Here is a 25980-nt window from a genome sequence, read left to right on the forward strand (position 1 = left end):
CTTAACATAAATTCATACGAAATTGTTTTTTAATAAATAAAGTTCTTTAGATTAGTTACAATTATTATACAAGAGTGAAGTGGTTTCATTAATTTTAGAGTTTCAAAATGTTTTGTGTTTTCATTCTAATTACTGTTTTCAATTATATGTGTATTTTCAAATGTATATTTATGTTCGACCATGCCGAAACGTAGTAATTATACACCTGGTAGCAGACCTTTAATGCATGTCGTTAAAGTACACCTACTCATTAAAGGTCAGGTCTTTCAGCCGATGACGACTCAGGTTACAACTGTTCAGCCAATGACAGGTCAGCTTTCTACCGTTATAAAACCGCAAGTATCGATTATTCTCGGATATGCAATCGAAAGAGAATTAGCGAAAAGTCACGGAGGCTGGAAATCCAATACTGTCGCAGAAGGTTATGTTCTGTTACTATAATAATTAGCGTTAATTGTAAATAATATTCAAATAAATTCAATTTGTCATCTCGTTTTTCAATGTCCAATTTAATTTCAATGTTATCTCTGTAGGTTCTTATGGCCTAGCAAGGTCAATGTGGATATCTGTTCCTCGGAAAAAAATCAATACTTTCGCGTCTGCGCACATCTCACAACATACGGGACATTGCTGAAGGTCAGATACAATTAAAATTAATAATAAAATTAATTAATTAATTAAAATTAATAATATCAATTCGGTTGAGAAGCTCTTATCATCCAGTCTGCTGTCCAAAAATCTGAAAGTTAGAATTTATAAAACAGTTATATTACCGGTTCTTCTATATGGCTGTGAAACTTGGACTCTCACTCTGAGAGAGGAACATAGGTTAAGGATGTTTGAGAATAAGGTGCTTAGGAAAATATTTGGGGCTAAGCGGGATGAAGTTACAGGAGAATGGAGAAAGTTACACAACACAGAACTGCACGCATTGTATTCTTCACCTGACATAATTAGGAACTTGAAATCCAGACGTTTGAGATGGGCAGGGCATGTAGCACGTATGGGCGAATCCAGAAATGCATATAGAGTGTTAGTTGGGAGACCGGAGGGAAAAAGACCTTTAGGGAGGCCGAGACGTAGATGGGAGGATAATATTAAAATGGATTTGAGGGAGGTGGGGTATGATGATAGAGACTGGCTTAATCTTGCACAGGATAGGGACCGATGGCGGGCTTATGTGAGGGCGGCAATGAACCTTCGGGTTCCTTAAAAGCCATTTGTAAGTAAGTAAATATCAAGTTAGAAATATGGTCGAGCATAAAAAGTCGTATGAAACTCGCCTATAATGGTAATTAAGAAGCTCGTATGAAAATTATGAAACTCGCTTGCGCTCGTTTCATAAATATCCATACTCACTTCTTAATTACCTTCATTATAGGCTCGTTGCATAATGTACTATTTTTTTTTCCTGACGAAGCCTATCACTGTATGTTTAATGGCTTAATAAATTGAATTGAATTGAATACTTATTAAGTAGGCCTATACTAATAAAGTATACTAACAAAATAATTATACTTTAAATCAAGTTATTAAATTTAACAAATGCGATGTGAAACTAAGTAAAAGTCAAAAAGACGATCAAAGAAGTTTTGTTCATGAAAGAATGGGTTTATTCAAACGTCAGAAAAGATTTGAAAATTCTCTAACTCTGTATTTATTTTATTACTCCTGCGTAGTAAATAATATTTGTTGTATTATCTCGAAAAAAGGAACTGCTTCCTGGCCAGGCAGGCTTATGATTGATTGGTGTACTGCGCAGGGTGAGTCCGCTGTGGCCGTCCAAGACGCCCAAGAAGTACGTGGGCGACGCCCCAGCCTACCGCCGGCACCGCGGCCCGTCGCCGCCCTCCACGCCCCTGCCGGCGCCCATCATCTCGCGCGTGTCCCGCGTCATGCAGACGGACAGCAGCAGCGACTCCCTGCTGCGCCAGCCGCCCCCCGCGCCCCTCAAGCTGCGCCCCACCCAGGAGACGCGCAAGCTGCCCGACGGGGAGGTGGTGGTGCGCGTGCTGCAGGTGGGCTGCTTCTGCTCTTTACTTGGGCTACTGTTTGTCCTCTACGTTGCCCATTTCATTTTATTCCTTCTATTTCTTTCCACATATTGAACCTGAAATCAATTGGCTTCCTAATTTCACTTTATCTGTCTTAAGATGGATCACCGCAGAGTACATAAACATCACAGTTATTGTCTGGAGTCTGAAAGAGACAAAAACAAGAAAGGGATGGATACCGGTATATTTATTTATTTATTTATTTATTTATTTATTTATTTATTTATTTATCTGCTTACTGTACCTATCTGTTTATCTATTTAGCTTTGTATCTATTTGTCTTCTATGTATATATTTGTATATTTATTTATTTATTTATTTATCTATCTATTTATTTATCTGCTTACTGTACCTATCTGTTTATCTATTTATCTTTGTATCTATTTGTCTTCTATGTATATATTTGTATATTTATTCATTTATTTATTCACTCGCTCATTTATTCTTTAATTAATTCATTAATTCATTTCTTCATTTACCCATTCATTCAATAATTTATTTATTTATTTAACCATTCATTAATTTCTTTATTCACCTATTTATTCATTAATTCATTTCTTCATTTACCCATTCATTCAATAATTCATTTATTTATTTAACCATTCATTAATTTTTTATTCACCTATTTATTCATTAATTCATTTCTTTATTTATTCATTCATGCAATAATTCATTTCTTTATTTATTCATTCATTTCTTTATTTACCCATTCATTCAATTCTTTATTTATCTATTCATTCAATAATTCATTTATTTACCCATTCATTCAATAATGCATTTATTTATTTAACCATTAATTAATTTCTTTATTTACCTATTTATTCAGTAATTTTTTTATTCATCCATTCATTCAATAATTCATTTCCTTATTTACCCATTCATTCATTTCTTTAGTCACCCATTCTTTCATTCATTGAGGTTTTATTTACCCATTCATTCAATAATTCAATTATTTATTTACCCATTCATCCATTTCTTTATTTACCAATTAATTCAATAATTCATTCATTTATTTACTAATTCACTCATTCATTCATTTCTTTATTTACCCATTCATTCAATTATTTATTTATTTATTTATTTATTTATTTACCCATTCATTCATTTCTTTACATACCCATTCGTTCAGTAATTCATTTATTCATTTTATCTACACTCATTCATTTCTTTATTTACCTATTCATTCAATTATTTATTTATTTATTTATTTATTTAATCATTCAGTCATTCATTTCTTTATTTACCTAATCATTCATTTCATTTATTTACTTATCCATTCATCGATTCATTTCTTTATTTACGCATTCATTCATTTCTTTACGTAGCCATTCATTCAATAATTAATTTATTCATTTTATCTACACTCATTCATTTCTTTATTTACCTATTCATTCAATTATTTATTTATTTATTTATTTATTTATTTATTTATTTATTTATTTATTTATTTATTTATTTATTTATTTAATCATTCAGTCATTCATTTCTTTATTTACCTAGCCATTCAATAATTAATTTATTTACTTACCCATTCATTCATTCATTTCTTTATTTACCCATTCATTCATTCATTTCTTTATTTACTCATTCATTCATTTCTTTATTTACCCATTCATTCATTCCTTTATGTAAACATTCATTAATTCATTTCTTTATTCATTCATTCATCCATCCTTTCAGGCGGAGTTAATGCCAACTGCAAAGAACTAAAACTAAATTGACAATTGATCTGCAACAATAATTGCAGAACGGGGCGAGCATACACTATCTTTTGCGTATGAATTTTACATGCATTGTAGGATTGTAGCATACGTAGAAGACAGTGGTTTTCATTACAACACTTAGAGCAGTTATTTGTAATATTTCAACATACTTATCTAGGTTGGCAACTCTGAATTTAGTAAAATCAACTTTGAATCGTGGCGTACATTTGCTGTAACGACGAGAAAACACACAATACTTGCAAAAATTAAGTTTACAGCAATGTGTTAATTGTTACATATGTACAATAATTTTATCGAAACGTATTTAATGAGAACTCAAGGAGCACTGGTACTCTGCAGTGCTGCAACACGTTGCATTTCGTATTCTCAAAACTACTGGACGTATCAAAAAACTTATTTGACAAAACTTGTTCCCATTGACTTGATCTATTAACTCTGTAAATTAATGTAATAGATTCCCTTCCACTCTGTGTACCTGACATTCTTCCTACGTATTTTATCCTTTTCAACATTCGGCCATACGTTTTAATTCTTTTTTTTTTTTCTTTCTTTCTTTTTTGAGGAACAGGAGAGAGACCAGAGTTCAGAGACAGACTGCTATATGACTTCACTACTATTATAGCAATATAGAATATTACAGTTTAGTTTCTCGTTTTGTGAATTTTAAGATTTGTTTAATTCATGTTTCAATACGACTGCACCAGAGGCCTGCATCGGACGTTTTCGCTCGAGCGCCAAGTAGTTCATAGCATAATCCGATACGTAGCGCACATGCATGATGGGTAAAATTGTCACGAGCGATAAATCCTCGAACGGTATAAGCCGAGCGTTAGACATTCGTTTTTGTTACAGTGATGAACTGTGTAGTAACATCATAGATGTTTATCATTTCAAAACTTTGCAGTGTTTAACTAACCTCTCCATAGTACAACTACAAAACTTGCTTTAAAATGTAATATAAATGTTGTAGGTAAATGTTTTTTCCACACAGGAGTGATTTTGTTTTTGTCACATCTGATAGATGTTATTGGATGTAAATGTAATTATTATAAACGGAGAACACAATCACGATAATGCAAGAACTGTATGTAGTTTTCTAGTAATAATAATAATAATAATAATAATAATAATAATAATAATGATCTCTAATAATTAGTGTATCAATCTTTGCGTCTGTAACAGTTGTGCAGCATGATTATTCGTTTTATTATATTTTCTGTGACGTTATCTCTGTACTAATATTGTTATTAATCTACTGCTATATCAATATTATTTTGTAAAACGTTTCTACATTGTCGCAGTATATAGGCGGAACACTATGTATGAACCTATCATATTATATATGTGTTAAATCAAATATTGAATAATTATTAATTAGCAATAATAACTGTATATCGAAGTTTTTCATACTATTTTATTTATAACTTCATGTTACTGTTTTGGTACGTTCCATTGACCGTTCCATTAAACGTTTGTCATAAACGCAGAAAATAAAGCCTTATTTTTACCGTGTGAGCAAAACATATGTGTATCTTATCTGTCGCCTTCCATACAAGATAAGACATGTCGGTGAGATGACCTTGTACTGTGCTTCTATTTATTACGAGCGTATCACGACCGATCGTATCTCACTCGAGGGTGCGACACTCGACCGAGTTCAAGCGAGCGATTTAACTCCAAAGCAGCACTCTGGACTGCACGCATCGTTGATATAGAGTTGTCAGTTGCAAGTTGATCGTTTCAATACTGTCCAAATGAAACACGGTACCGGTATGTCTGCAGGAGCAACGCGCATCACAGGGGGCCACGGTTTCGGGTCCAGGAGACGTCGTCCAGAAGCGCATGCGCCGCAAGAAGCCTCGACTGCAGCGCAAGAACCTGGCGCAACTGGAAGGGCTGGACGAGGTGCCTGGGCGGCCATCACGAGTGCTGGCCGCACATTACCATGGTAACGCGACGCACCGCTCGCTGGAGGACCCGCACTATGATGGTAAGTTAAGCTAGGCCCCTCACTTACCGAAAAAAAATTCGTTTACCGCATTTGCATTTTTATTCTTTGCACTATTTTAAATGGAGCACTGCCACTTGGCCGTATTGCCTCTGTCTGCATCATTGGCGGAGTTATGGGGGGTCATGGGGGTACTGCCCCCTCAAACTTGTCTGAACTTTTTTTTTTCTTTTAATATTAAAACATCATTCAGTTTTTCCTTCAAGTAATCTCTCTTTTTTATTCCTAAGCGTACAATTTGCTTCCCGTCCTTTATTGAAATAATTATCTCTATTCGCCTCAACTGAATCCTGTAAGTATTTCAATTTTGCCTGTTTTCTTCTTTCTACTACCATGCAACAATCTTCATCAAACCACGGTTTTATATGATATTCCTATAGAAATTGGTATTCCCAAGAAACTAGTTCGATTAATTAAAATGTGTCTCAGTGAAACGTACAGCAGAGTCCGTATAGGTCACTTTCTGTCAGATGCGTTTCCAATTCACTGTGGGCTAAAGCAAGGAGATGCACTATCACCTTTACTTTTTAACTTCGCTCTAGAGTATGCCATTAGGAAAGTCCAGGATAACAGAGAGGGTTTGGAATTGAACGGGTTACAACAGCTGCTTGTCTATGTGGATGACGTGAATATGTTAGGAGAAAATCCACAAACGATTAGGGAAAACACGGGAATTTTACTGGAAGCAAGTAAAGAGATAGGTTTGGAAGTAAATCCCGAAAAGACAAAGTATATGATTATGTCTCATGACGGGAATTTTGTACGAAATGGAAATATATAAAAATTGGAAATTTATCCTTTGAAGAGGTGGAAAAATTCAAATATCTTGGAGCAACAGTAACAAATATAAATGATACTCGGGAGGAAATTAAACATAGAATAAATATGGGAAATGCCTGTTATTATTCGGTTGAGAAGCTTTTATCATCCAGTCTGCTGTCAAGAAATCTGAAAGTTAGAATTTATAAAACAGTTATATTACCGGTTGTTCTTTATGGTTGTGAAACTTGGACTCTCACTTTGAGGAACATAGGTTAAGCGTGTTTGAGAATAAGGTGCTTAGAAAAATATTTGGGGCTAAGAGGGATGAAGTTACAGGAGAATGGAGAAAGTTACACAACACAGAACTGCACGCATTGTATTCTTCACCTGACACAATTAGGAACATTAAATCCAGACGTTTGAGATGAGCAGGGCATGTAGCACGTATGGGCGAATCCAGAAATACATATAGAGTGTTAGTTGGGAGGCCGGAGGGAAAAAACCTTTGGGGAGACCGAGACGTAGATGGGAAGATAATATTAAAATGGATTTGAGGGAGGTGGGATATGATGATAGAGACTGGATTAATCTTGCTCAGGATAGGGACCAAACTTATCGCTTTACTTGCTTCAAGTAAAATTTCCGTATTTTCCTTAATCGTTTGTGGATTTTCTCTTAACATATTCACGTCATCCGCATAGACAAGAAGCTGATGTAACCCGTTCAATTCCAAATCCTCTCTGTTATCCTGAACTTTCTTAATGGATTATTATTATTATTATTATTATTATTATTATTATTATTATTATTATTATTATTATTATTATTATCGCTGTTGATATTACTGTGATGAAATGTGAACATTGGAAGTTAGAATAATAAAGTAATGAATAAACTCACCTCTGTATATCATGACTGGATCACACTTTTATGGCTCAGTGCTTCGTTGCATTGAGTTACTTGTCTTGCATCTTGATAATAATAATAATAATAATAATAATAATAATAATAATAATAATAATAATAATAATAATAATAATAATAATAATAATTATGTACATGGGCAGGCTTAAAATAAAATGTGTAATTTCTAAGTTATTGATTGTTGTCAGCTTTCGGGCGATGATAATACATCAATATTATTTTCTTTGCTTACTTTATACTTTATAAAGTATAGTCGTATTGAAACAATTATATTTTTTGAGGGGGATGGAAGTTATCCCTGGCAGGGATGTTAATATTAATTTATGAGAAGGGGATAACTTTCCAACAGGGAGAAAATCCCCCACATTCCCCCCATTAATTCGCACCCTGGTTGTAAATCAAATTCAAATTCAAATTTATTCACAATTTACATTTTAAATGATACATATGAATAGATACCCGAAATGAGCATATGCTCGTGCTCGGGTACAGTCCAGTAGTCTACATAAATTTTACAGAGGTCAATAATAATGTTGATGTTGGAAATAATAATAATAATAATAATAATAATAATAATAATAATAATAATAATATATCCGTGACGGAGATGATACGAAGATAGTAATACAAATTAACTCATTAATAATAATAATAATAATAATAATAATAATAATAATAATAATAATAATAGTAATAAAACAAAAATATTTACATTAATAAAAGAAATACTAAGACGGATACAATAAAATATAAAATCACTTAGCGAGAGTTAACACAACTTAAATAAGCATATAACAACCAGAAAAAAAAAATGAACTCGAAAATCAACAGAAAAGTTCGTTGTATCGCAGACGACAGCAACCGCCGTATTGACATTGTGTTGTGCATTATTGGTAGTAGGGGGGAGCCGAAGGTCTACGTAACTGCCGTTCTGTTCGAATCTTCTCATACAATCTTGGGAAGTTAATGCTGAAAAACAAAATGTCTACGAGTCAAACTGTTCATTATTCCCAGGATAAATACAAATAATACTGAAATATATTAATCAAGTTTCAGTTATAGATCTCCCCTTTTGTGCAAGAGGTATCATATCAAAATATTTTATGAATGGCGGGGAAAATATAAATTTCAAGAACTCTCTAGTGACAGAGATAGTGACAAGTACAATCAAGTGCATCTATGGCGATGCTAAGGAATCATTTATTGCAGATATACGCTGTTATTAATTAAGAAAATGATCTATTTATATTTATTACAATGTTTTATCTTATAGGTTACATGCATCAGATAAATACAATAAATATTAGTAACATGCATTATACCATTCTATAACTATGTCTTCAATAATTATTCTCTATGAATGTCTACAGGTAATGGACGACTTCGCCACCCAGACGGCAAGTTCACTGATTGGACGGCTAGCAGCTGGATGCAGAATCTCGGAATGGGTCAGTTCTTCCATCTCAGAGATGGCGTCGTCACAGTTCGTGGCAGTGGCATCTACTATGTCTATGCACAAGTAAGCATTAGGAAAAATGCAAGTTATTGAGTTTAAATTTTGAATACATTTTGAAAAGATTGTCAAATAAGTCGGAAAATGATAAAGAGATAATACAGATTTTTGTTTATTTTCCGTCTTGACTTATTACGATGTTAACTTAAAAATATTTTGTTAACACATTTATTTTCCTTATAAACGTTTTCGCCCTATTGTGGCCATCTTCAGACAAAGATATTTGTACCTAAATGCATAATATATGTTATTAAAGTACACAAATTAATTAGTTAGAGTATATGAATACATTTAAAAATATTTTCTAAAAAGTATACTAAAACACAGCAGCAAGTTATATAATAAATATGCATATTTAATGTCATATTCTTCATGTTAGCTGGAGATCGTGAACAAGTTATTGTATTAGATTAAAATATGTAATGACTCAAATAAATACTTGTTAAAAGATAAGCCTCTTAAATTAAATGTGCATATTTTAACATGGCATGACACAGAAAATATTGCATATATAATTTAAAAGCATCTTCAATGTGTTGAAATCAAAGGGAGAAAGGTTTATGGGATCCTATTTGACTGTTGTGGAAAAATGGTGTGAATAAAGAAGGGCTTAGGATTGGCGACGAAGGTTTTGAGAGTACAACATGGATGTTTGTATAAACTAAATTGATGTCATGATAATCTGTTAAACCAGAATGTTTTAAATATGCATTATTGTAATAGTAATAAAGTCAACTTGTTACAATGGATAATATTAAATTGTTGTGGTCGATCTCGTATAGCTATGACGATTCGTTGTATAACATAGCATTACGAGATCGACCACAACAATTTAATATTATCCATCGTAACAAGTTGACTTTATTTACTACTATTACAATAATGGATATTCAAAATATTCTGGTTTAACAGATTATCATGACATCAATTTAGTTTATACAAACATCCATGTTGTACTCTCGAAACCTTCGTCGCCAATCCTAAGCCCTTCTTTATTCACACCATTTTTCCACAACAGTCAAATAGGATCCCATAAACCTTTCTCCATTTGATTTCAACACATTGAAGATGCTTTTAAATTATATATGCAATATTTTCTGTGTCATGCCATGTTAAAATATGCACATTTAATTTAAGAGGCTTATCTTTTAACAAGTATTTATTTGAGTCATTACATATTTTAATCTAATACAATAACTTGTTCACGATCTCCAGCTAACATGAAGAATATGACATTAAATATGCATATTTATTATATAACTTGCTGCTGTGTTTTAGTATACTTTTTAGAAAATATTTTTAAATGTAACTTATTCATATACTCTTAAGTAATTAATTTGTGTACTTTAACGTATATTATGCAATTTAGGTACAAATAAAATATCTTTGTCTGAAGATGTCCACAATAGGGCGAAAACTTTCATAAGGAAAATGTGTTAACAAAATATTTTTAAGTGAACATCGTAATAAGTCAAGACGGAAAATAAACAAAAATCTGTATTATCTCTTTATCTTATTAATTGAGGATCTAACATTCCAAATGCGCTAAGTACCAAAGACAACTTTCTGAGATGTTGATGAGAAACACACTGCGAAATGCATGTTGAGATACCTACAACACCATCTTTTGGTGCGCAAATGAGTCACTTACAGTTGAGCTACGACAAAGACAATTTAGTACGATATTCTCATATGGATGTTCCTTTCTTAGATTGAATGAAATGAAATTTGAAGAATTGGCACTTAGCACATTTAGAATGTTAGGTCTTCAATTATTGTAGCTGAAAAACGTTAAAGCTTGTGTATAGCTATGAGCTTAAGTATTAAATTTATTTCAAATTTCATAGCTTTTTTATTTATTTATATTTTTTTCTTGTACTGAATAAGCGAACATTTGGCTGTTTAATTACCCTAGAATGGTTCTTACTAGTGTTGTAGGATTTAATCGATTAATCGATGAATTTCTATTGTAAGATTAATCGATCAAAAATATTTAATCGAATAATAGAGTCGATTAAAATTAATGGGTTGTATTTGATATTAATTATTATTTTGTTATTTCAAACTCAGAGTAAAAATTCTTACAATATTCGTCTGTCAGAAATTTCTTACTTCAAACACGATAATACCGATATTTTGTAACTGCAAAGCAGGTAGCGTAGGGTAAATCTTTGCACAAACACTTCAGAAAGAGATTAAAATATGAGGACAGTGACCTGGTGTACCCCTATTGAAAGTTGAAACACAATGCGAAACCCTTATTAAGTTTGTCAGCTCGTCTTCTTAGTATATGAAATACATACTTTTCTGAAATTCGCTCTCCTCATCCCTTAGAGTCCACACCCGTGGAGTAACGGTCAGCGCGTCTGGCCGCGAAACTAGGTGGCTCGGGTTCGAATCCCGGTCGGGGCAAGTTACCTGGTTGAGGTTTTTTCCGGGGTTTTCCCTCAACCCAGTACGAGCAAATGCTAGGTAACTTTCGGTGCTGGACCCCGGACTCGTTTCACTGGTATTATCACCTTCATATCATTCAGACGCTAAATAACCTAGATGTTGATACAGCGTCGTAAAATAACCCAATCTATACTATATATCATCCCTTAGCCATGGCTACGCTGTGTGCAGGTGCAAGAGTAATTATCTTTTCTTTCTAAAATTTTGTAACCCGATTACAATAGGGGCCAGTCTACTGTTCTGTTACAGTTTCTTTACTGAGTTTCTAGATGAAGCTTGTGTGTTTAGTTTGCTAAAGAAAAAATCAGATTTCTGTGGTCTGTGAAAAAAAGTGAAAACTCCATTATGTCATAGGCCTATGAGAATTTGAGAAGTAAATTCCGTGAAACGTTTTGACTTCAATTGAATTATTGTGGAGAAGTGCTTGACAAAAAAAAATATTCGTGTTTAGTGATGCAGGAAACATTGTTACGGTACTAAACGTAGAGCGGCACTTAATTCAGAGCATGTGAATGCACTCACATGTTTAAAATCATGGATGAAGCAGTATTGACTAGGTGAGTCTTCATACTTTTTGTTATTTATGTTTGTCTCAAAAATCCTAGGAGAATTGACACAATATATTATAAGCCTATATAATAAATATGTTAGTAAATAACTAAAATAGTATTGTTTTGCAATACAATGATATAGTATATACATATATACTAAGTTTTATAGTTATGCTTATCACCAGACACAAATTAAATTTAACAATAATTGTGTATTACAGTATATTAAAACTTTTTTCAAATCGATCAAAGCTCGATTAATCTATCGATTAAATATTTTGATCGATCGACAGCACTAGGTCTTACATATTGCATCGCAAGCTAAAAATCAACTTTTTTTTTTTTTTATTTTAAAGGCAATTTTTAGAATATTATTATATCACTTTACATTGGTGCACTTTATTCATTTTCTACAGTTCTAGTAGTAACTGAAATTTCAACCACTTATTATCAGAGGACACAAAAATAGAATTATATAATATTATAGTTATATTTTCATTATTTATGTACTAGAGCTCAAATGAATACCTGTTCATTGTTCAAAAAATTACTTTCTTCCATCTAGAAAAATGAACACAAATTAAGATTCATGTTGAATCTTTCGTACACTATTTTAACACTCGAATATAAATAATTGATTAAATGGCGATCTTACTCGTGTTAATTATGTAAGCATGTGTGGCTTACAGCTGTTTCGGTGCTGCTTGACACCATCCTCAGAGCCTTCTGTGTCTCGGCATCATCTCAACTTCGTTGCCTGTTGTGTGGGTGCGTTCGTGTGATGAAGAGTTGTGTCAAATAGTGTGTGTGTTCTGAAATTCATCTGTGTATTTAGTTTTTGATTAGGCTGTGTTTTAGATTGTCTGTATATTTCATAATGTTCTAGTGTGTTGAGTTTTTGGTTCTTGGGTTGTATGTGTAGGATTTCCATGTCCGTATTTATGTTATTGTATGTGTGGTTAGCATTAGTTATGTGTTGGGCATATGTAGATGTATTGTGTCCTCTGGTTATTGCTCGATACAAAGAACACATTAAAGCAATAACCAGAGGACACAATTCATCTACATATGCCGAACACATAACTATGCTAACCATACATACAATAACATAAATACAGACATGGAAATCCTACACATACAACCCAAAAGCCAAAAACTCAACACAATAGAACAATATGAAATATACAGACACACTAAAACAAACCCTGATCAAATACTAAACACAATTTCAAAACACACACACTATTTGACTCAACTCTTCATCACACAAACGCACCCACACAACAGGCAACGAAGTTGAGATGACGCCGAGACACAGAAGGCTCTGAGGATGGTGTCAAGCAGCACCGAAACAGCTGTAAGCCGCACATGCTTACATAATTAACACGAGTAAGTTCGCCATTTAATCAATTATTTATATTCAAGTGTTAAAAGTAGTGTACGCAAGATTCAAAATGGAAGTTATTATTTTTATATTAGGTAACAGATCTGATATTAAGATATTTAAAATATGTGCTCATTTTTGATCTGAAGTTAGTTCTGTTAGTCTTCTAGGATCCATGCACTGTTTAAAGAGTATCTGAGATATCTATTTCTATAAAATATCCATTGTCGTGTCCTATAACACACCTGACATTTAGCCGTACCATCAAAGATTCATTGATACTTGTAGACAATGCTGTAGAGCAAGGTGAGTCAGGGGCGGCTTTTGGGGTAGTGCCAGTGTGCCATGGCACCGCCAATGAAATAAACAAAAAATAATATCCTAAAAAGCAGTTGTAATAGTTTATTTCTGCACTTTTATTCGTATTTCATCTGAACGAGCGCGCGCACAGATCGGGATGCACTCTTGCAGCGTTTTTCCGAACTTTGGAGCCACTTCTGTGTGGCACTCCTTACTTCCATATAACACTGTACAAAAGGCTACTGATTCTAGTTTATATACGTTTCTTATGGCAGACTTTGAGCCGAATTCAGTTTGACTCAGTAGTTAATATTCCGCCCGCTAAAGCACAGTAATGCAGAAATTTCGCTAGATGGCAGGGTTGTTGGAGACTTAGGCAGAAATCATCAACCGCAGACTTGCACGAAAACACAAGTTAAAGCTCCGCGCCAAATGTTAATGTAATCTTGCCAATTCAAAACTAATGCACATAACTTGGATTTGAATGTGTAAAGTATTATCCGTTTAACTATACTGAATGCAGAGATAGTCATGGTTCTTTTTAGAAAGATAAATATTTTTTTCATATTATGTAAAATTGTTTGTTAATGTTGTGCAATATTTGTTTTATTTTGCGGCAACTAAATATCGCTACACTGTTGCTAGTATTGATGCTTCTGTTAACGATACATGAGCTCTGTGCAGGACATGAACATGTGTTATTCAGGCTGCTGCCTTGGATTCATCGACCTGTTAAATGAGATGCAAACGTGTTCGTTTATTATTTATATCACTGTTTATCTCGTGTGTCTTTGCCAGTAATTTTATTAGTTATAAAATTGATTTGTATTTGACTAACAATACTGTGAAAGTTTTGCATTATCTGTATCTGTAAATTTCGTTATTAGTTTCGGAAATGTTATTGTAACTTACTAGATTCATTATTAACTATACACCTGGTAAAATAGCTGGTTTAATTAATGTGTTTTATTTAACATAATGCAAACGTGAGCTGCGATTGTCAGTTTCACTAGGGTAATTTGCGTAAGACCTTTTTTCATTTTTGGCACCACCACCAGAATGCCTCACCGGCCGCCACTGAGGTGAGTGTACAGTGCCTGATTACTATGGCAGAGACATTGCACTATATTAATACATGCAGAATATGCACTAAATAATACTTTAATTTTGACGTTCTCAATCGTCCATTTGTTATACAAATTTTGCAAATGACCCATGTATTAACATGCCTAGAAAATTCCGCATTGGTAACCATAAATTAAATAGCTTCTGGGAAAAGTGTACCATGAATGACTTATAAAAACACCTTTAAAATTTAAAAATTATTTTTTTAGCTTGCAATGCAGTAGATAACAACCATTCCAGGTCCATTTAACAGCCAAAAGTTCCCTTATTCAACATTAAATCTATGGCAATGTGATTCAGGAATTTTTTTCTCATTTTACATACACCATAACAACCATCTTTCCTGAAGAATAAAAATACAGTGACACTTCCCAATAGCGGACTCCTCTCAATAGCGGATATTTTAAAATTCCCCTGCAACCCTGGCCCTTATGATAAAATTCTTCCAAATAGCGGACATTCTCAATAATGGATGAGGACACTGAAATGTATCTCCCAACAAATTAAAACTTCCAAATAACGGACAGCGTGAAAGAAAAATAAGAAAAAGACGGTTGTAAATTAAACGGAATTCTAACGAAATTCTTTGCAACAATCATTATCGCGCATTTGAACGTTGTTGTACTTTATTGAAGGTAAGCAGCACAGTTGTTAGTTGTGATACTGTACGTGAGAAGTCCGTACTTTCTTAGTTTGTCAAGTTGAGTGTTCGGAAGTACGGTCACATTAAAAATGTCACAAAAACCTAAACGTTTGTCACTAAAAGAGAAAGTGGATATTGTAAAGCATAGTGAGAAGGGGAAATTAAGTGTTCGTGAGCTGGCCACTAAGTTTAATATGGGAAAAACTCAGGTTAGTGAAATTTTGAAGAACAAGGATGTTATTTTAAAATCAAACACTGAGAATGCAAATGAGAACACAAAAAAAGCTTTTCCTAAAACTGAGGGGCTTGCCATTTACAATTTAACATATGAATGGTTCTGCCGTGCTCGAGCAAATAATAATAATAATAATAATAATAATAATAATAATAATAATAATAATAATAATAATAATCCGTGGCGCTACAGCCCGTGAAGGGCCTAGACCGACCAGCCGGCTGCTGGCCTCACGCCCACATGCCGAAGCAGAGGTGGACGATCATCCAACCAGAATGGAGGTATCGTGTGGTTAGCACGATGATCCCCCCCAGCCGTTATAGCTGGTATTCGCAACCGGATTTCGCTACCTATCACAGCTCCCCAAGTGCATCACGATGCTGGGTGGGCACCGGTCCCATACACTGGCCGAAATTTCATGAGAAAATTTCTTCCCCCATGAGGACTCGAACCAGCGTGCATTCCGTAACGCGAGTCCTAGGCTGGATGCCTTAGACCGCGACACCATGGCACGGGACGCTCGAGCAAATAAGATGCCTTTATCTGGAACCTTGATTAGAGAGGAAGCCTTAGACATTGCAAAAGAGTTGGGTTATTCTAATTTTAAGGCTTCGGGTGGTTGGCTAGACAAGTTTCAGTCTCGACACAATATTTCCTACAAAAGTGTATTTGGTGAATCTGCTTCTGTTGATCCAGAAATTGCATCTGACTGGAAAAGTAAACTTACTGATATTTTTGAAGGGTGAATATGTATGAGAAATTTTAATGTACTTATTGAATTTGCTATTCCCAAGAAGCTAGTTCGATTAATTAAAATGTGTCTTAGTGAAACTTACAGCAGAGTCCGTATAGGCCAGCTTCTGTCTGATGCTTTTCCAATTCACTTTTCCAATTCACTGCGGGCTAAAGCAGGGAGATGCACTATCAACTTTACTTTTTAACTTCGCTCTAGAATATGCCATTAGGAAAGTTCAGGATAACACAGAGGTTTGGAATTGAACGGGTTACATCAGCTTCTTGTCTATGCGGATGACGTGAATATGCTAGGAGAAAATCCACAAACGATTAGGGAAAACGCGGAAATTCTAGTTGAAGCAAGTAAAGCGATAGGGTTGAAAGTAAATCCCGAAAAGACAAAAATATATGATTATGTCTCGTGACCAGAATATTGTACGAAATGGAACTATAAAAATTGGAGATTTATCTTTCGAAGAGGTGGAAAAATTCAAATATCTTGGAGCAACAGTAACAAATATAAATGACACTCGGGAGGAAATTAAACACAGAATAAATATGGGAAATGCCTGTTATTATTCGGTTGAGAAGCTTTTGTCATCTAGTCTTTTGTCAAAAAATCTGAAAGTTAGAATTTATAAAACAGTTATATTACCGGTTGTTCTGTATGGTTGTGAAAATTGGACTCTCACTTTGAGAGAGGAACAGAGATTAAGGGTGTTTGAGAATAAGGTTCTTAGGAAAATATTTGGGGCTAAGAGGGATGAAGTTACAGGAGAATGGAGAAAGTTACACAACGCAGAACTGCAGGCATTGTATTCTTCACCTGACATAATTAGGAACATAAAATCCAGACGTTTGAGATGGGCAGGACATGTAGCACGTATGGGCGAATCCAGAAATGCATATAGAGTGTTAGTTGGGAGACCGGAGGGAAAAAGATCTTTGGGGAGACCGAGACGTAGGTGGGAAGATAATATTAAAATGGATTTGAGGGAGATGGGATATGATGGTAGAGACTGGATTAATCTTGCTCAGGATAGGGACCAATGGCGGGCTTATGTGAGGGCGGCAATGAACCTCCGGGTTCCTTAAAAGCCAGTAAGTAAGTAAGTGTATACAGTACATACTAACGATTTTCTAAATAGCGGACACTTCTCAATAATGGACATTTAATTTTTCCCTGGCGGTGTCCGCTATTGGGAAGTTTCACTGTAGTTACATGGTTCAATGAATGTTGTGTTCCACAGATATACTACGTAGACGAGCACGACGTGAATGGCTTCCGTGTGTACTTGAACGACAACGCTATGCTGCACTGCACCACGATGACAGTGAACGCACCCGCTCAGCATCGACGCGCCAAGTCCAACACTTGCCACACAGGCGCAGCGCTGTACCTGGCGCCAGGTGACAAGATAAGCGTGCGGGACGTGGACGGCCTGCGCTACTCTCTGTTCGAGCCTGCCAAGAGCTTCTTTGGGCTCGTGAAAATGGGAGATGCTCGATTCAAATAAAGCTAACAAGTGCATTCACTTCCGAATCTGCACTCAGCAGCTTCTGTTAGTACGGAGAACATGGCCCTCAAAGCAATGATGATGATAACAACCCTCAATTCTTTATTAAATTTCTCGTAAAAGGAACAAAAATATAACTGGCTGCATTCTTTCCACATAGAATAAATATGAAGGTTTACTGAGATAGAATGAGTCAACGTTGTTAATTTTTTTAACTTGTTGGCTATGATGTATTCTTTGTAACGTGTTTGAAATGATCTGCCTGTCACAGCCTTAACAAAATTACAAAACACCTCCACATATGCAGAACACATCACAAATTCCAACCACACCTAGAAAGACATCAACACAGACATGGAAATACTGCACATCCAACCAAAAAGCTAGAAACTCAACACACTAGAACAGACGTGGGCCTCAGTAGTACATGTCGAACGGAGTCGAACACAAGGACGTGATCTCCCTCCCTCCACACCCCTAGCTGGGGTGCCTGTCCGGCCGGTTGAAGCACTGGTGGTCAGCGGTGGATTTCACTAAAAAAAAATGTCGCTCACTAAGGAAGCTCCTGAAGTAGAAAAGTCCAAAAATATTATTTCCAAAAAGAATGGAAAAATGAATTATTTTGTTGCGAAGAACGGGAAAGCGTTAGGTGCTTATTATGCTACAAAATTTTACTAGCACGTTGAGCGACATTATGAAAAGACTCGTTTTAATGGAACAAATGTTTTTATTTTATTTTTTATAATAATAGTAGTCCACATCTTTGGAGTAACGGTTAGCACGTCTGGCCGCGAAACCCCAAGTGCAAGTGCACATATATGGCTGGTTTAGATGTATATAAGCTTAAACAACTTTGCAAAGTAAAATATTCACATCTTTGGAGTTTTGTTATGAAAATTGCTTCTATGTTTGGCTCAACCTTCATTTGTGAACAGTTTTTTTTCTCAGTTGGCCATTGTAAAATCCAAATCAAGATCACGCATTTCAGACGAAAATTTATTCTATCAGCTCACAATTCCAATGTCTGACATAACTCCTGATTTTGAAACACTTGCTGATTTACGTGACGAAGAATAAAGAATCCTTTCTTTTAAGGGCATGAGTCAATTGACGTAAATTGACAAAAACAACAAAGAACTACAGTAAGAAGTTTAAAAAATAGCCTAATTGTTGTTTTTCTGTTTCTTAGTAATCTGCTTGATATTTTGTTAAGAATCTATTTTTCCTTAGTTTCTTAATTTCATTTTGAAAGGATGCAAATTAGTGACTGATGCCCTTTCAAAACAAATAGGTTCAGATTATGGCATTACTTTTTAACTGTTGTGGAATTGTACGTTTTATATCATTTTATAAGGTTTTTACAGTAATTGTTTAAATTAGAAATACGGTTATGTTTCAGCTTTTTGTAAAATTGTTTGTATTTGTTTTGGAAAATTTGTTTTCTTTCATTGTCATTATTCATAAAAATAATATTTGTAGAAAACTGTGTATCTTTTTGTCCTGCGTAATTACTTAACGTTCCGTGTTTCAATACTTCACGCGATCCACCGCTGAGTATTACGTTAACAGGTAATGCGTGTTGCAGCAATCAGAGTAGTACGGCGCATCTCTTTAAATGCCCACGTCTGCATTAGAACAATACGAAATATACAGACACAGAAAAACACACCCCAACGATATTCTCAACACACAACTCAATTCCAAAACACATACACTCTTTGACTCTACACTACGAATGCACCCACACAGGAAACAAGAGGCGCCAAGACCAACAACGACCAGTTCCGAAGATGACCGAAAATAGGTCGAAATATGTTAACAAGGTACGTTAATATTTAACACAAGAAAGTTCTTATCATACATATTCCGAAATGATACAGTGTTAAAAGTTGTGTAATCAAGATGTTTAAAATTAATTATTTTTTTAATATGAGGAATATATCTTCTAATAATCTTGAAGGTTAGAGCTTTTCTATTATTTTATTGGAGAACGACGCCCCTGGTTTTATAAGTTGCTTCAAGAACTTGATGTAAACCATTGAATGGAAGCCTTCTATATTTGGGTTACATATAAACATCCCTGTTGCTTTAGTTGTAAATGTTAGGGAATTGCAGTGAAATGCATTTCCGTCAAAGAGGCCATTTCTCTAGCTAACATTACTGTTCCTTTTGTAACCTTCTCATAACTCGAAGCATTAGATAGAATTTAACTTGCTTAATGTTAATCATTTGCAACATTCAGAGGAGGAAGTGAACACAACGGAAACCAAGATATCACACAGTAGCTTATTGTTGTAAGTTAATGAGAGATGTATTATATTTTTTTCTAGATTTTGGTAGTAGAAATAATACATTATGCACTTTTTTCTACAAGTTGGCAGCCATAGAAATGTTAGGTTGAATCATTTAAAATCTCGAGAGTTGCTTCTGATAAACTGAACCAGTTTCTGATGAATATCCTAGAGTGAAACTTGACTTCTTTAATATAGGATAAGGTTAGTGTTTGTGATAGTGCCGGCTAGCTGTGATTAGGAGCTGTGACGTAGTATACTTAACACAAAGGACATCTGGCGGTGAAACTGTCGCTTTTTGTGTTGGGATGCAGTGTGACTTGATCTCAAATATAAAGTACCGGTATGTGCTACGTCATGATGAGTACAAGTTGGTAACTGTGTAAATTTCGTAATGAAGAATGGACTGTGAGCGTTGCAACTAAGATGTTATGTATGTCGTTTAATTGTTGTGTTAGGAATAGTGAACCGAGTACAAAATTAAGAACAATGATACTGGTAATAAGATCGAAAAATGTAAATTACACAGATAGCATACAGAATGTTTCCACATAAAACAAGGTATGAATGGTAACTAAAACATATTCTTAGAACACAAGTCAATATTCCAGAAGAATGTAGATATTTTATGTGATTAGTTGTTTGGTTATAAACAGCAACGACAAATAAGTTCCATGGTTCTTTGTAGAACGACAGCAGAATACATAATTTCATACAGTACTTGAGGTTCGAAATCAAAGAGTGATGAATATCAAGGGTATTTGGTACATTGGACTCCATTAGAAATCCCAGAAAGTGCTTATTTACATTAAATGTTTATGGTTTTACGGGAACTTCAGTAAAGAAACAAAAGAAATACCAATATTGAACATTGTTACTGTCCAACATATTTAGTTAGCATATGTTGATATTTATTTTTCACTAAAATTCCTCGTACTTGCATCATCATTTAAATTTTAAAATATTGTATTATATTTTAATGAATCTTATTATAATATAATTTTTTTTTTGTATAAAATATTATCTTGTAATGAAAAAATAAATTACTTCTGAAATATCTATCTATACTGAATAAATTTTACAAGAGAAAGAGTTCGTCCAAAGGGCCAGACTCTGGAAGGGTACCCAAAACGCTCATTGCATTTCCGCTTTGAATAGCAATATTTAAACGTTTACGCAAATAAGTAGTGCAATGACGATCACCAGTAATGGAGATCAAAATTTGGCCGATTTGATATACCAAAACTTGTGCCATGACTCCAAGGAACGAAGGTCTCCACAGCAAAGGGGACAAAGATATAATTGTCTAAAAGATGAGCATATTTATTGACTTTTTTTTTCACGGCTAATTCAGCAGCAGATGCTGCACGTCTTGAGGTATTCGGCAAGTGAGATGGAGCTAGAGTGTCGACGCAAGTGGAGTCCCAAATTAAAGATTTTCCTCTAGACCATGGAATTAAGGTGAGACCATCGAGTCGTTTACCATCTGTGCGACTAATACCTGGTGGTTCCAAAAGAGACGGGATGTCACAAGAAGTCAGAGATCTTTTAATGATCTCATTGAGTGATGTATGTCTGGGAATGCGACCTTGCTCCTCGCACAGCTGAGTGCATGATGACCGTAAATATCAGCAATTCCTCCGCAAATACATTGGTGTGGCTGGCAGAGTTTACAACCAAGGTGTAAAGCCATTGCGATTTTCAAGAATGTACTATCTATTAGAGTGCCGATGTGAGGAGAAGGTAATGCGTGTAACCAAGCTCCAGACTCACTCTCTTGAAGGGCTAGGAGATGTGCAATGTTTTATTTATATCGCTCATGCAATAGAGGTAGTGTCTGCCCCTGTGGTCTGGTGTTCAACATGTTGTCTCTCAGATCTGGAGATCCTGGGTTCGATTCCAGAGCTTGACTCTTGGAGAATTTTTCTTGAAGAAGAAAGGTTCCCTAGGTGTCTAGAGTCTGGAAATTTGTATGTTTGCTAGTGTGCCAGTTTATTAATTAACCAGTCTTCAAATAAAATACAATATAAATATTAGGATTGTTGCTGGGCAGAAACTTGAACACACGTTTCAATGTCACATTGTTGACAAATAATGCTATCTATGAGCTCAACCAGAAAACACTAAGAGATGCTAAAGAATTAACTATACTTGTTTTTTTGAAAGATGGGACATGACAGGAGTGTTGCGATCGGAAAAACAACTGAATGTCACATAGCGTGGTAGGCCCGTTGCTATGGTAACAACAGTTGAGTTGCCAAACTTACCGTTCCCCTTGGCGAGTGCTTAATAGCTCTCTTGGCAACATTTATTGTGCACACAATGTTAGCATTGGTGCGTTTCGTGTTTGATTCTCTGTCCATTTTTGTATTCTTTTCTTAAAGTAGCCTCGTTTAATTATTAGGCAGCGGCATTCCTTTTAAGATTTGTAGGTCTTTATTGCATGCACCGATAATAAAATGAAAATGCGACGTTGTCACGTCTTGTTTGTTGCTGCTATATATTAATATAACATGGAACAAGAGACACTGCTAAAATTTGCAACTCTGGTTTATATATACACTCCGCATGAAGTATTGGAGCGGCCTTCAAAAGACTTGACAATGGAGAGCGCGACATAATTAAAATTATTGAAACTACAAAGCTTCCGTCCATACACTCCGCGTGGAGTATTGGAGCGGCCTTCAAAAGACTTGATGACAATGGACAGCGCGACATAATTAAAATTATTGAAACTACAAAGCTTCCGTCCATACACTCCGCGTGGAGTATTGGAGCGGCCTTCAAAAGACTTGACGACAATGGACAGCGCGACATAATTAAAATTATTGAAACTACAAAGCTTCCGTCCATACACTCCGCGTGGAGTATTGGAGCGGCCTTCAAAAGAGTTGACGACAATGGATAGCGCGACATAATTAAAATTATTGAAACTACAAAGCTTCCGTCCATACACTCCGCGTGGAGTATTGGAGCGGCCTTCAAAAGACTTGATGACAATGGATAGCGCGACATAATTAAAATTATTGAAACTACAAAGCTTCCGTCCATACACTCCGCGTGGAGTATTGGAGCGGCCTTCAAAAGACTTGATGACAATGGACAGCGCGACATAATTAAAATTATTGAAACTACAAAGCTTCCGTCCATACACTCCGCGTGGAGTATTGGAGCGGCCTTCAAAAGAGTTGACGACAATGGATAGCGCGACATAATTAAAATTATTGAAACTACAAAGCTTCCGTCCATACACTCCGCGTGGAGTATTGGAGCGGCCTTCAAAAGAGTTGACGACAATGGATAGCGCGACATAATTAAAATTATTGAAACTACAAAGCTTCCGTCCATACACTCCGCGTGGAGTATTGGAGCGGCCTTCAAAAGACTTGACGACAATGGATAGCGCGACATAATTAAAATTATTGAAACTACAAAGCTTCCGTCCTCTTTGACACCGCTAGCCTACTAATTGAACGTGGCTACTTTACCTTCGCGTCAATTGTCAATGAATGTTTTAACGTCAGCGATCTTAACGACAATTGCTAGCTTCCATCAGCTGGCAGCGTGGTAGTCCATATTGGCAACATGGCACTGTAGTTCCAAGCTCGGCCGCTTAACTGTCATATCCCATCTTTCAAAAAACCAAGTATAGAGTTGCGAGCTTTTCAAAATAAAAAATAGAAGATTTGATCGATTTTTTAGTGACTCATGCTTTCTTAATTTCTAATAAAAAAATTAAAGGATTACATATACAACTATTGTACACACGCTCACATTTTTGTGTCTTAGTATCTAATTTTAACGACACTTTCATATTTTCAAACTGATTTAGCTTCATTTAGCAATTTACTGTCATTTTTAATATGCTAAAAAACTGTTTGCAGGGCATGTACAAATTTATAACAATTTGAAGCTCTGAATTTATCATCTAGTGAGGGTCTGTTCCTCACATCAGTCCATTTGTTTTTTGTCATCGAAAAAACTTCTTCCACAAATGCATTCGATCCAGGTATGCTCAGTATGAAACATGTGAGTCGGGAAATATTTCGCACTTTCTGCTGAGGCACTCATATGAAGAATTTGACTCACTTAGACACAACATCACCATCTTTAGCAATACAGTCAGTAAAATTGTTAAACAGTATTTTACTATTAGCCAGCACAAAATTCGAAATAAAGGAATAAAGTGTTTTATGGGGGAATAAAAAACATAAGGCCACATTACTATCCTGAAAACGTAAGAATACGGAAAAAGTACAACCTAGGTATCCTAGAATTAACAATGAATTAAAAATATAGATCTTGTAATTTGTTAAATAAAAGTTGAAAGTGACTTTTAATTTTTTTTATTATTATTATTGTTATTATTTTATTTTTAGTTGATGTCTGATCTCTAATTTGCATAATTTTGTTACTGGTATATTCAAGTTAAAATAATTTTACAAATATATATTTTTTTTATTTATTTGGAATATAATACTAAAAGTAGAGAATAATATTAATTAAAATGAAGTTTGAATGTAATCTAGTTACATTCCTAATAATTTTTCAGATTTAATTAATTTTCACCTTGTCAAGTTTCCTGGAGTCCTCGAAAAACGATATACAATTTTACTGGGATTTCTAATGTACTGCAATATACATTGGTAAGCAATTGAATTGTTTCTATGAATATAATGTTTTTTATTTGTCCAGGGTTTTCCACATTGTCAATCTGTTTCTAAACTAGACCAAAAGTAGCAGTGTTTAATACTGAATATAAGAAAGGAAGAAAAATAGGTTAACACTTTAGTATAGAAATTTAGTCGATTGCTTCTTATTTAAGATAGATTGAATAATCAATACATTTTGAATGCATCCCTAACATATTCATAACCACTAATCGTGATTTCATTGCGACAATCATCTTTGACTTTTAAAAGCATTCGACCAGAGAATCTCTAGTTCTCAATGACTGTATTTATTGAAACTTTTCATGTTATGGTAGGGGAGATTCATTTTGAATAATCATGCGAATATAATTTTAATTATTGACTTTCATAACTGAGCTAGAAGTTGCTGTTGATAACGATTCGTTTTTGTTCCTTTGTGCTGTGGTGACTAGCACATTACGTTAAAAATTGTTACTGCTGCATCACAGACAAGGGGCAGAGTAGATCTAGAAATAAAAAAAAAAGAAGTGTTGTGAACAGTTGACAATATGGTTCTTGTACATCTCAATATACAAAGAGTACATAAGATTTATATTTTTAATATTAGGATATGTATATATATGTTTGTAATCATTTTGTATGTTTATTAAAATTTGTGACTAGTACAATGTGGAATGTATGGCTCCTTCAACAAACCTACCATCCCTTGTATGTTACGTTGCAGCATCCATTTTGATAAAATTGCTTCATTTATACTAGGGGTATTGTATTGTATTTATTTACATTCCATGGTATTCGTATATCACTTCACAGCTAGAATATGGATCATGTCAAAAGAATATTAATAGTACTATAAAGTCTTAATTATAGTCATAGTCTAGTTGAAATATATACAGAAGAGGTTTACAATAAGTCTACTAATACAACACAAAGGTTTAGTACCAATACTTAACACAAGACACAAATATTCATGAATGTCATAAATTTACCTACAGAATAGAAGGCGTGAGAAATTGGGTACCGGTACTTCTTTAATTTTTCCCTAAATAATATTGTTTTGAGTTTGAATTTTTATATCCATAGGAAGGGTATTAAAAATGTTTATTGC

The 25980-nt window shown here is 34.6% G+C and overlaps 1 protein-coding gene across 1 annotated transcript in view; it reads left to right on the top strand.

Annotated features, from left to right (window-relative positions):
- Nucleotides 1-25540, top strand: part of LOC138692218 (protein eiger-like) — a 137764-nt gene extending 112224 nt beyond the window's left edge. Inside the window, exons 4-7 of the mRNA XM_069815326.1 lie at nt 1763-2018; nt 5561-5768; nt 8843-8991; nt 17663-25540. Coding sequence (XP_069671427.1) covers nt 1763-2018; nt 5561-5768; nt 8843-8991; nt 17663-17929 — 880 coding nt within the window. The 3' untranslated portion in view covers nt 17930-25540. The remainder of the gene's footprint in view (nt 1-1762; nt 2019-5560; nt 5769-8842; nt 8992-17662) is intronic.
- Nucleotides 25541-25980: the final 440 nt, after the last annotated feature.

The sequence above is a fragment of the Periplaneta americana genome, chromosome 16 (genome assembly GCF_040183065.1).
Source record: "Periplaneta americana isolate PAMFEO1 chromosome 16, P.americana_PAMFEO1_priV1, whole genome shotgun sequence".
In the NCBI taxonomy this organism is placed as follows: Eukaryota; Metazoa; Arthropoda; class Insecta; order Blattodea; family Blattidae; genus Periplaneta; species Periplaneta americana.